Raw genomic sequence first — 12,428 nt, 5'->3', positions numbered from 1 at the left:
CTTAGCTAGTGTTTCTATTAAGGTTATGATGTAATTTGAAAAAAGAATTACAGGTCTTCAGTTTGTAAAGTAAATGTTACCCTCTAAGGACACAAAGCAGACATTTCTTTGGCATAAAGAACTGATAACTTTCTGATATTCGAACCTCATAAATGGTGCACCAGAATGTGGAAACATCAGAGGAAAAATTCAGCAAAATCTACAAATTTATTTTGCATAAAAAAGGCACTTAAGAATTTCATCTGCATCAAATTCATACAATTTTAATTCAATTCCCTTTCTTCTTACTGTAAAAGACTCACTGTAGAGGGAAAAAGATGGGCCAACTTATTCCTAGCAATTTTCAATAAAGCAGAAAAATGGTCCTACTACGGAAGCCAAGTACTTCCCTTCACTGTGCTGCAACAGTCAACTGAAAACAGGAAGCCATCCTAGGTCTGCCAAATTGAGTATGGAGTCAAACATTCCCTCACTTAATGGAAGAGTAAAATGATGATACACATAAATTTTACCTGTTCCTCCTCTTTCCTTTTCTCTTCTCTCCTTTCCTCGAGTTTTTTAGTGAGTCTGTATGTAAAAAGTAGTACATTAATGGAGATACATCTTATTAAAATAATAATAAATAATACTTATTATTTATATTTATAAAAATAAAATAAAAAACATCTAGGAGATTCCTTTTGCTGAAACAACTGGGAAACAAAGTAACAAACAAAAAAAGCACCTTAAAGCAAAGCAACAACTCATCTGCCTGGCTGCTGGCCCCAAGAGAAATCCATAATCAGTGAGTGGGAGCCTATAAGAAGCCTAGTTCCACCTCCTACTTAACCATTAGTTCTCCTTCCCCCTACCAATATATCTGATATTGATTTAAAAATATACATAACCATCTTCAATAAGTACATAATTTAATGAGGTACAAATGCTTTCCCCCTTACACAGAGGTAAACAGCAACATAGCACAAGTTGTTAAAAGTAAAAGCAAAGAAATTGAAGGTTAGCATTTATAAAAACTGATTATACCAAACATTTATAAAAACTGATAATACCAAAACTGATTCCCAACTGTAAGGTCATCAATTAAAAACTAACAATTATGAAAGGAGACAGTAGTAATTAATGACTGTACAACCTAGTGCATACATTAAAATCCAATTTTGTGATATGTAAATTATCTCAATTTTTAATCATTAAAGGTACGATCTCAGAGGAATTTCAGTTATACTGGTGTAAGTATCTGCTAAACTTAGTCAAACAATACGAGCCAGAAATCAAGGGAGTGCTCAAAGAATGATGGGGACATACATCAAAGAACGAAGAGGATGTCACTAGCAAATCTATAGCCATATGTGCATCAAAAAAGAATAAGAGATATGAACTGTAACACAGGGGAAAAAAAGGATCCACAAAATGTCTTCCTGCTGAGCAGAGTGATAAATTGGTACCACTCTGGATAACTGGCAAGTATGTATGGCCCTTTTCTGCTCCTGCAAATACACCTAAAAGATACATCCATCAAGATATGTATAAGAATGTTCATATAGCAGCCCTATTCATCATAGCTCCCCAAATGAATGCTGCTGCATAATATTCTGTTATTTGACCAATTCATTCTGTTGATGGATCTTTGAATTGTTTTCATTTGTTTCATCACTCCCACATTTGGGAATCAAATATTATATGGTTTTCATTGGTCTGAGCCATAGGGTAGGCATGAATTAGTAGGTACAGACTCCCAGACCCCTTCCTAGACTGTAGCCCCTGCTCAGAACCAAAAAAACCTCAAAGTTTTTATTCTTAGAAGATATACACTGAAGTATTTAGGGTAAAATAAAACGATGCCTGCAACTTTCAAATAAATTGGGGGAAAAAAAAAGGGTCGCTATACTATTCCTTCAACTTTTTGAGGTTTGAAACCTTTCCCAAATTAGGTTGGAAATGATGGTACAATTAAATGATTACATGTATTATCTTTCCCAGAGATTTCTGCCACTTTTTAAATATGACATAAAAACATAAGCAAAATTTAAGTAAAAGATGTATCTTTTCATGTGAGACGCTAAAAGATTCAAATTTCAGGGGCACCTGACTGGATTAGTTGGTATGATCTCAGGGTTTTGAGTTCAATCCCACATTGGACATATTTAAAAAAAAAAATAAAGATTCTAATTCCACATTTTTGGCTTTGAAAACAAAACATTGTATATATTTTAATTACTATTAGGAAGAAAAATGGAGATCTCAAAATTACAAATCATCAATCTGTTTCTTAAAACATCAAGTTTACTTTCTTGAAAAGACGATTTAAGATAGATTTTTTTTTTCTTAATATGTATAGGACAAGATGAGTTTCTGAGCTGACATCAATTAGGTTTAGTCACCTTTCCCCCTAACAAAACTACGTTTCCTTGAAGCCAGATTAGGGGAAAAAAAAAAAAAACCTCCAAGATGTAGTGGAAAGTACTTAATTTCCATAAACTTTGTCTCTGGAAACAGATGTTACAGCTTGAGAGGAAGGTGAGAATCCTTTATTTAATAATCCAACCTGCCAAATTTTAAGGCTGAGTTTTTAATCTGTAGCACAGAAATTTTAAAATATCATCACAGTTAGAAAAAAATACATAAATTTTGCTTTGCAGAGGTTAGTATGACAAAATCCTATAAATATCAGATTATGCCATTTGATGGGTCAAATTTATTTGGGCTATGAAAAACCACTGTAGCTCAGTTCTGTGAGACAGGGAAACTAGCAGTTACATTAGGGTTTCAGAGTCAAATAACCTGCAGAGGATAGGTGAGTCAAAGGCATAAACACTAGAGTCTATGAAAAAGGATGGTGCGGATGAAGGTCATCTGAAGGGTATAAATGATGAGCTAAGAGGTCATTTGGGAAAGGAATATTATACAGGTTATTATTTTTAGTTTCAATGTCAAGGAATCCGATTCCATAAAAGAAATAAAATCCTAATTAAGTACAACTCAGATGAATAAAATACAGAACCATAGAGTATGAATTAATCTATATTAGGACCTAGGCTTTACTGGTTAGTTGAGTTTGATAAATTAATCTCAGCAACAATTTGTAATGCTTTTATGATTTTAACTATATGACCTGTATTTTTCAGAAGTTGTTTAAACAGATAACAGTTACTTCCCAATGAAAAGTGTTTCATTAGTTAAGTATGCCAACATTTCATCCAACTTCAACACTAGCATCCTTTTTTAAAAGGCCCTAATCCACATACATTTCATATAACAGGTTCTAACAGTATATGGTTTAAAAAATATATACATGTATGTATCTTCAAGAGTGCTTTGAAGTTTTTTCAGTTTAAGGATCTTAAACAACTTGTAGATCCACTTTGTTCTGATTTACTAATTATAAAATACTTAATAATGCTCAATGAAGATAGTTTGGCAACCTCAGAACAAAGCAAAGAAAAAATGCCTAATTTTCCTTTCATAGAAACATTTTGTTCTATGTCTTAAACTGTCTTTCATACTATATACATCAATATATATATACATATAACTATCCTTTAATTAAAGATGGTATATTATATTCTGTTTGTAGACATGTCATGCAGGCAGACATGGGCAGACACTCTCTTACCTAAAAATGGAGGCTATTATGAAACAACACAAACTCCCCTTTCACATTGCAATTAAAGAGCACATAAGCACACCCTACAATAAAGGGCTACTTGCAGTGTGTCTTCTCATTCCCAGTTCTCTAAATCCCTTTCTAATCTTTTATTGTCACTTCACCCCAAGTTGGTACAAATAAAGATGCCTAGTGGTGGACTTGGTGCTGGCAAAACAGAATGAAACAAAGAGGATGAGCCACTGGGAACTTTGGTTTGCTGCTGTTAGAAGTTCTGAGCCTTCTACCACTTCTCACCACTGTGAGCAGATCCATCCTTCTCAGCTTAAGATCCTGGCCCTGCCCGGACTCCTACAATGAACCATCAGAATCTAGGTTTTGCTGAAACAAAGCTGATTCTTAGTCATGAGTGAACCCAAAGAGCCAATGTCAGTAATCATTTTGAAACTTGTTTCCCCATAGCATCTGTATGAATAAAAAACTGGCAAGTCTAAGGAATTTTCTTAACTTTCATATAACACTAGGGGGTTTCAGGTCAGGATTAAAAAAATATTCCTACTTTATCCTTTACCATTAATTCATATAACTTAAGAATCATAATATACAGAACTTTAATTTGGTAGTTTCTGTATTATTAAAAATACTAAACTACAAACCACAAAAAGTCAGAAATCTGTGTCTGATTATTAGAACTAATAACATGACATTTAATAGATACCCACTTATGCAAAACCAAGGCTCAGTACAGTCATAAAAGTAGTTCAAGTTCTTCACATCTGGAACTTACTATTCTATGGTATAGAGGGTTAAAAGTAGAAATGACAGAAACACACGTACCAAAAACCAGTGAAAAAAGAGATTCTTAGGAGGGTGATCAGACTTAAAGCTGACTGATGACTTCAGAGATATCCAACTTTCTTGTAGAATATAGTCTTTATGTATATAAACAAGTTGGTCAGGTAATAAAAAATTTCAATTGAAGATTCTGAAACTTTATTTGTATGAAGTTTTATTCAAATTAACTTTTACTCAAATTAATGAAATAACTGAAAACCACTCTCTTAAAAATACTACTTGCAAAAATTAGAGCAAACCTTTCCACTCTGACAGTGAGGTCCTCCGTAGGTCTCTGATTTGAACATCCACCAGGCTCCTGAGACAGATTGGCATGGCCTGAACTTTCTCCTCCTTAATTATTTAATAAAAAGAAATGAAAAGAGTAATGTATTTAATGCTGGTTTTTAAAAGGTATAAATGTTTTGTGTTTTATTTGTTAATCTTCTTAAACATTACAATTGTTTCCTAAAAATGAAGGTAAGAAATGAGTTATTACTGGGGAACCTGGTAGGCTCAGTTGCTACAGCAGGCAACTCTTGATCTCAGGGTTGAGAGTTTGAGCCCCACAATGAGAGGGAGAGGGGGGAAAGAGGGGTAGAGAAGGAGTGGCGGGGGGAGGGAGAGAGAGAAAGAAAGAAGCAATTACTAATTCTAGCATTTGGATCTGGACACAACAGTGAATAAGTGCAAAATGAGGCAGTTACCCTGTTGAGGGCCACCAAAGTCAGGGTCAAAGGTAAAACATGAAGTGTTATTCTGGCAGGAGGGAAATATAACAAAAGTAGAGTAAGCATGACTGATCATAGGTATTCACTCTAGAGCACTGCTGTCCAGTATCTATGCCATCCAGTAGAGTAGCCACAGCCACACATGATCCTGGGTATTACTCTAGACTTACACTGCCCCAAGTGATTTGCTTCTGCAGACCAGAGTGATTCCTTAGAGAAGTTATTTGTATCTACACTAGTACTAGATGGTCCCCAAATTAACTATGGTTTGGCCTTACAGTTTTTCAACTTTATGATGGTATAGAAGTGATACACATTCTAGAAACCATACTTCCAATTTTGATCTTTTTCTGTGCTACAGACATGTACTATGGAACTGTCTTGTGATAATGGACAGTAGCAGCTCTCAGCCAACCACAAAATCACAAGGACAAACAAATAACATACGCGGATCAATCTGTACCCATAAAACCATTCTGTTTTGACTTTCAATACAGTCATTAGTCAATAAATTACATCGGAGAATCAACACTTCATCATAACATAGGCTTTGTGTTAGGTGATTTCACCCAACTATAGGCTACTATAAGTGTTCTGAGCATGTTTAAAGTCAGCTAGACTAAGCTATGATGTTCAGTAATTTAGGTGTATTAAATGTATTTTTTAAAAGATTTTATTTATTTATTCATGAGAGACACAGAGGGAGAAGCAGGCTCCCTGCGAGGAGCCCAATGGCAGGACTCAATCCTGGATCCCGGGATCACAGCCTGAGCTGAAGGCAGATGCTCAACCATTGAGCTACTGAGGAATATTTACATAATACCATAAGAATGCAGCAAAATCCAGGTGGAGGGGGAAGATGGCAGTGAAGTAGGGGGACCCTAGACTGCCTCATCCCACAAATACAAATAGATAACTTTCAAATCATCCTAAATACACCAGAAATCCACCTGAAGATTGGCAGAACAAACTCCACAACTAAAGGTAGAAAAGCCACATCCAAGAAGAAATGCAGAGATACAGTTTGGAAGAGAAACAAATGATGGATGTTGAGGTGGGGACAGGACTGTGGTTATGGAGAAGGGCAAGAAACAAGACAAGGGACAGCTGGGGGAAGATGAGTCCTCAAAGCAAATGCCTTGGAAAGCAAGGGGGGCCCAAGTGTCATGAGTTCTTCTAACTAGTGGGGCTTAAAGCTTGGAGTTTTAAAGTTCAGTGTGCCTGGCTTTGAGAGCTCAGAGGACTCTGGAGCTGCCCTGGGAGAAAAAGCAAGGCAAACAGCCCAAAGACATGCAGCATGGAAATAGTGATCTGGAGAGTGCCTGGGGCACACAGTGGGGAGTTCTGTTGCTTATCTCAGATCCTGTCCCAGAGAAGCAGCACTGAGAGGGAGACCTCTCCAGAAACAAAAAACTGGCCTGTGCCATTTCCCTCTCTCACCCTTCAGCATAGAAGCCACAAGCAGGAAGTACCAAAGAACCCACACTTGCTACCTAACTGCTTCCCTCATGCTCTGGAAAAACTACCCTTCCCAGTCATGTTTGCCCCAGTCTCAGCATGGTTAGCCCCCTCCCCCAAAAGACCAGCTTAAATCCCTGCTCACAGCATATCTCCCAACTCAGGGAATATAGTGAGGCCTCAATTCTGGCACCAGTGGTGACAGGTTGCATTTCATAAGCAGACCAGGGCACACCTAGTTAAAATATGCCACTTACAGCCCAGGGACCAAACTCCGTCCACAACAAACAAAGAGACAAAAACAGCATCTGCAGACAAGTGGCCTGATGCATAACACAGCCAGGATACAACAGTAGAGCGCACAAAGCACACACTCCACTGCAGGGCACTACAGGACCTCTTCTTCATTAAACCATAACCCTCAAAAACAGATGTAGCATACTTTCCTAACACACAAAAACAGGCACAGAGACTTAGACAAAATGTGAAGACAGAGGAATGTGTCCAAATGAAAGAACAGGACAAGGCCACAGCTGGAGATCTAAGCAAAATAGATATAAGGAACATGCTTAATGGAGAATTTAAAGCAATGATAAGAATACTCACTGGACTTGAGAAAAGAAGACATCACTGACCATTAACACAGAGATAAGAAATAACAGCAGAGAAAAATGGCTCAATAAACAAAATGAGAAACACACTTGATGGAATGAATAGCACGCTGGAAGCAGAGGAATGAATTAATGACCTAGGAGACAAGAGTAATGGAAAGTAATGAAATTGAACAAAAGCAAGAAAAAAGAATTATGCAAAGCAAGAACAGACTTAGGAACTCAGGGACAACATCAAACATAACCTTTGTATCACAGGGGTCCCAGGAGAGAACAGAGGGCAGAGAATTTACGTGAAGAAATAATAGCTGAAAAGTCCCCAAATCTGAGGAAGGAAACAGATATCCAGATCTAGGACACATAGAGAACCCTCAACAAAATCAATAAAAGCAGATCCACACCAGACATATTGCAATTAAAATGGCAAAGTATAGTAACAAAAAATATTAAGGGATGTCTGGCTGGCTCAATCAATGGAGTGTGTGACTTCTGATCTCAGGGTTGTTGGTTTGAGCCCCACATTGGGAGTAGAGATTACTAAAAAATAAATTTTTTTAAAAACATTTTATTTATTCATGAGAGAGAGAGAGAGAGGGAGGGAGGGAGAGAAGGAGGCAGAGACCCAGGCTGAGGGAAAAGCAGGCTTATGCAGGGAGCCTGACACGGGACTCGATCCCTGGTCTCCAGGATCAGGCTCTGGCCTAAGGTGGCACTAAACTGCTAAGCCACCAAGGCTGTCCAAAAAATAAAATCTTAAAAAAAGAAAAAAAAAAAAAAAAAGAAAAAATATTAAGCAGAAAGACAAAAGAAGACAATTACATACAAGGAAACACTATTTGGCAATCAGTGGATTTTTCACCAGAAACTTTGCAAGTCAGAAAGGAGTGATATGACATAGTCAAAGTGCTGAATAGGAAACACCTGAAGCCAGGAATACTCTATCCAGCAAGGCCAGGAATACTCTATCCAGCAAGGCTATCATTTAAAATAGAAGGAGAGATAAAGGGTGTCTCAGACAAACAAAAACTAAAGGAGCTCGTAACTACTATATCAGCCCTGCAAGAAATATTTAAGGGGACTCTAAGTAGAAAGAACTTAGACTAAAAATGACAATATGAAGGCAGGAAACACAAAAACAGTGAAAATGAGTATTTACTTTAAAAAAATCAGTCAAGGAACTCACACAAAAAAATGATGTAAAATATATGACACCATATATCTAAAACATGGAGAGTAAAACTGGTTCAAACTTAATCACCATCAACTTAATACAGACTACTATATACACAAAATGTTACATACAATCTAATGGAAACCACCAACCAGGGCAGCCTGGGTGGCTCAGTGGTTTAGCGCCGCCTTCAGTCCAGGGCATGATCCTGGAGACCTGGGATCAAGTCCCATGACAGGCTCCCTGCATGGAGCCTGCTTCTCCCTCTGTGTCTCTGCCTGTCTCTCTCTCTGTGTGTCTCTCATGAATAATAAAAATACTTAAAAAAAAAAAAAAAAAAAACCACCAACCAAAAACCACTGATAAATATGTAAAAAATAAAAACAAAGAAATCCTATATATATATCCCTGAAGAAAATCAGCAAACCATGAAATAAAGGATCAGAGAAAATCTTCAAGAATCAACCACAAAACAAGTAATAAAATGGCAAAAAAAAAAAAAAAATGTCTATCAATAATTACTTTGAATGTAAATGGACTAAAACCCCAATCAGGGATCCCTGGGTGGCGCAGCGGTTTGGTGCCTGCCTTTGGCCCAGGGCGCAATCCTGGAGACCCGGCATCAAATCCCACATCGGGCTCCCGGTGCATGGAACCTGCTTCTCCCTCTGCCTGTGTCTCTGCCTCATTCTCTCTCTCTCTCTGTGACTATCACAAATAAATAAAAATTAAAAAAAAAATTAAACCCCAATCAAAAGACACAGAGTGACAATGGATTAAAAAAAAGACCCATCTTGGGACACTGGGGTGGCTCAGAGGTTGAGCGTATGCTTTCAGCTCAGGGTGTGACCCTGGAATCCTGGGATCAAGTCCCACATCAGGCTCCTTGTGTGAAGCCTGCTTCTTCCTCTGTCTCTACCTGTCTCTCTGTCTCTCATGAATAAATAAATAAAATCTTAAAAAAAAAAAAAAAAAGACCTATCTATATACTGCCTACAAGAGACTCAATTTAGACCTAACTATACCCACACTGAAAGTAAGGGGATGAAGAAACATTTATCACACAAATGGATGTCAAAAGAAAGCTAAAGTAGCAATACTTACATCAGACAAAATAAAACAGACTTTAAAATACAGACTGTAACAACACAAAGAAGGACACTATATAATAATAAAAGGAATGACCCGACAAGAAAATATAGTAATTGTAAATATTTATGTACCCAACATGGAAACACCCATAAACATAAAAAAGTTAATAACAAACATAAAGGAAATAATCAATAATACAATAATCATAGGGGACTTGAACCTCACACTTGTATCAATGGACAGACCATTTAAACAGAACATCAGTAAGGAAACAATGGCATTGAATGACACACTGAATCAGATGGATTTTTTTCATCTTGAAGATTTAAATTCAAGTTAGTTAGTTAGTTAACATGGTATAGTGTTAAGTTTCAGGGGTAGAATTTAGTGATTCATCACCTGGTATAACACCCAGTGCTTATTACAAAAAGTGTCCTCTTAATGCCCATCATCCATTTAACCTATTTCCCCCCTCACCTCCCCTCTAGCAACCCTTATTCCATCCATGTTTTTGCAAATGGCAAGATTTCATTCTTTCTGACAGCTGAGTAATATTCCAGTGTGTGTATGTAATACCGCATCATTTTTAAAAAAATTTTTTAAATTTACTCATGAGAGACACAGAGAGATAGAGAGAGAGGGAGACAGAGACACAGGCAGAGGGAGAAGCAGTCTCCATGCGGGGACCAAAGTGGGACTGGATTCCGGGTCTACAGGATCAGGCCCTGGGCTGAAGGCAGCACTAAACCACTGAGCCACCCGGGTTGCTCCCTTTTTTATCTATTCATCCATCGATGGACATTTGGGCTCTTTCCATATTTTGGGAATTTGGACAGTGTTGATATGGAGGTTCCTCGCAAAGTCAAAAACAGAACTATCCTACTACTCAGCAACTGTACTACTAGATATTTACCCAAATAATACGAAAACAGTCATTAAAAGGGGGCACATACACCCCAATGAACCAAATGGATTAACAGATATGTCAACATTTCACCCTAAAGCAGCAGGAAACACATTCTTTTTAAATATTTTCCAGAGAAGATCATATATTAAGCCACAAAACAAGCCTCAAAAAATTAAAAAACATTTAAGTCATACCATGCATCTTGTGTGACCACAACACTATGAGACAAGAAGTCAACCATTAAGAAAAAATCTGGAAAGGGACGCCTGGGTGGCTCGGTGGCTGAGCATTTGCCTTTGGCTCAGGGCGTGATACTGGGGTCCCGGGATTGGGTCCCCTATTGGGCTTCCTGGGAGGGTCCTGCTTCTCCCTCTGCCTGTGTTTCTGCCTCTCTCTCTCTCTCTCTCTCTCTCTCTCTCTCTCTGGGTCTCTCATGGATAAATAAGTGGGAACTCCTTAAAAAAAAAAATCTGGAAAGACCACAAATAATATGCTACTAAACAATGAATGGTCAAATCAGGAAATAAAAGAAGAAATAAAAAGTACATGGAAACAAATGAACATGAAAACACACTAGATCAAAACCTTTAGGATGCAGCAAAAGCAGTATTAAAAGGAAAATTTATAGCAACACAGGCCTAACTGGAGAAGCAAGAAACATCTCAAACAACCTAACCTTATACATAAAAGAGCTATAAAAAGAACCAACAAAGTCTAAAATCAGAAGGAAGGAAATAATGTACAGCAGAAATAAATGAAATAGAAACTAAAAAACATTAAAAGCAGATCAATAAAATCAGGATCTGGTTCTCTGAAAAGAATAAAATTGATTAACCTCTGGGCAAACTTAAAAAGAAAAAAAAGAGAAAGGACTCAAATAAATAGATTTAACAAAGCGAGAGAAGAGAAATAAACACCACAGAAATACAATTTTAAGAGAATACTGTAATAAAATATATGAAAACAAACTGAACAACCTAGGAGAAATGGATAAACATCTAGAAACATATAAACTACCAAATCAGAAACAAGAACAGAAAATTTGAACAGACCAATTACCAACAAAGAAATTGAATCAGTAAACAAAACACTCCCAAGAAACAAGTCTAGGACCAGATGGCTCAACAGACAAATTCTATCAAACATTCATTCATTCATTTTTAAAGATTTTATTTATTCATTCATGAGAGACACACAGAGAGAGAGGCAGAGACACAGGCAGAGGGAGAAGCAGGCTCCATGCAGGGAGCCCAACATGGGACTCGATCCAGGTCTCCAAGATCATGCCCTGGGCTGAAGGCGGTGCTAAACCACTGAGCCACCGGGGCTGCCCATCTATCAAACATTTAAAGAGAAGTTAGTAGCTGTTCTTCTCAAATATTTCCAAAAACTAGGAAAAAAAAGGGGGTGGGGGGAGACTTCCAAAATCATTCTATGAGGCTAGCATTACCCCGATACCAAAACCAGACAACACACAAAAAGGAAACTACAGGACAGTATCTCTGATGAACACATACACAAATATCCTCAACAAAATACTATCAAACTGAATCCAACAATACATTAAAAAAAAAAAATCATTCACCATGGTGTGCCTGGCTGGCTCAGTTGGTAGAGCATGTGACTCTTATATTGGGGTCTAGCTTAAGTTCCACATACTGGGTAGAGTTTACTTTAAAAAAAAATCAATCACCACAAACAAATGGGATTTATTCATGGGTTCCAAGTGTGGCTCAATATTTATATATGAATCAACATGATATACCACATCAATAAGAAAAAGGATAAGAACCATATGATCATTTCAATAGACAGGGAAAACATGTGACAAAGCATAACATCCATTTATGACAAAAACCCTCCACAAAGTAGGTCTGGAGAGAAAATACCTCAACATAATGAATGCCATACAAAATCCACAGCTAACATCACCCTCAATGGGGAAAAAACTGAGGTCAGGAACAAGATAAGGATGTCCACTCTCATCACCTTTATTCAACATAGCATTAGAAGTCCTAGC

At 37.3% G+C, this 12,428-nt stretch overlaps 1 protein-coding gene across 3 annotated transcripts in view; it reads right to left on the bottom strand.

Moving 5' to 3' along the window:
* Positions 1-12,428, bottom strand: part of UBXN4 (UBX domain protein 4) — a 48,293-nt gene that overhangs the window by 15,915 nt on the left and 19,950 nt on the right. For all 3 annotated transcript variants that reach the window (XM_025430563.3, XM_049097192.1, XM_049097193.1), the window contains exons 6-7: positions 4,699-4,792; positions 513-567 (exon numbers count right to left, since the gene is read on the bottom strand). In XM_025430563.3, coding sequence (XP_025286348.1) covers positions 513-567; positions 4,699-4,792 — 149 coding nt within the window. The remainder of the gene's footprint in view (positions 1-512; positions 568-4,698; positions 4,793-12,428) is intronic.

The sequence above is a fragment of the Canis lupus genome, chromosome 19, assembly GCF_003254725.2.
Source record: "Canis lupus dingo isolate Sandy chromosome 19, ASM325472v2, whole genome shotgun sequence".
Classification (NCBI taxonomy): Eukaryota; Metazoa; Chordata; class Mammalia; order Carnivora; family Canidae; genus Canis; species Canis lupus.
Note: the sequence above shows the minus strand (reverse complement) of the source record. Positions and strands in the feature narration are given on the sequence as shown.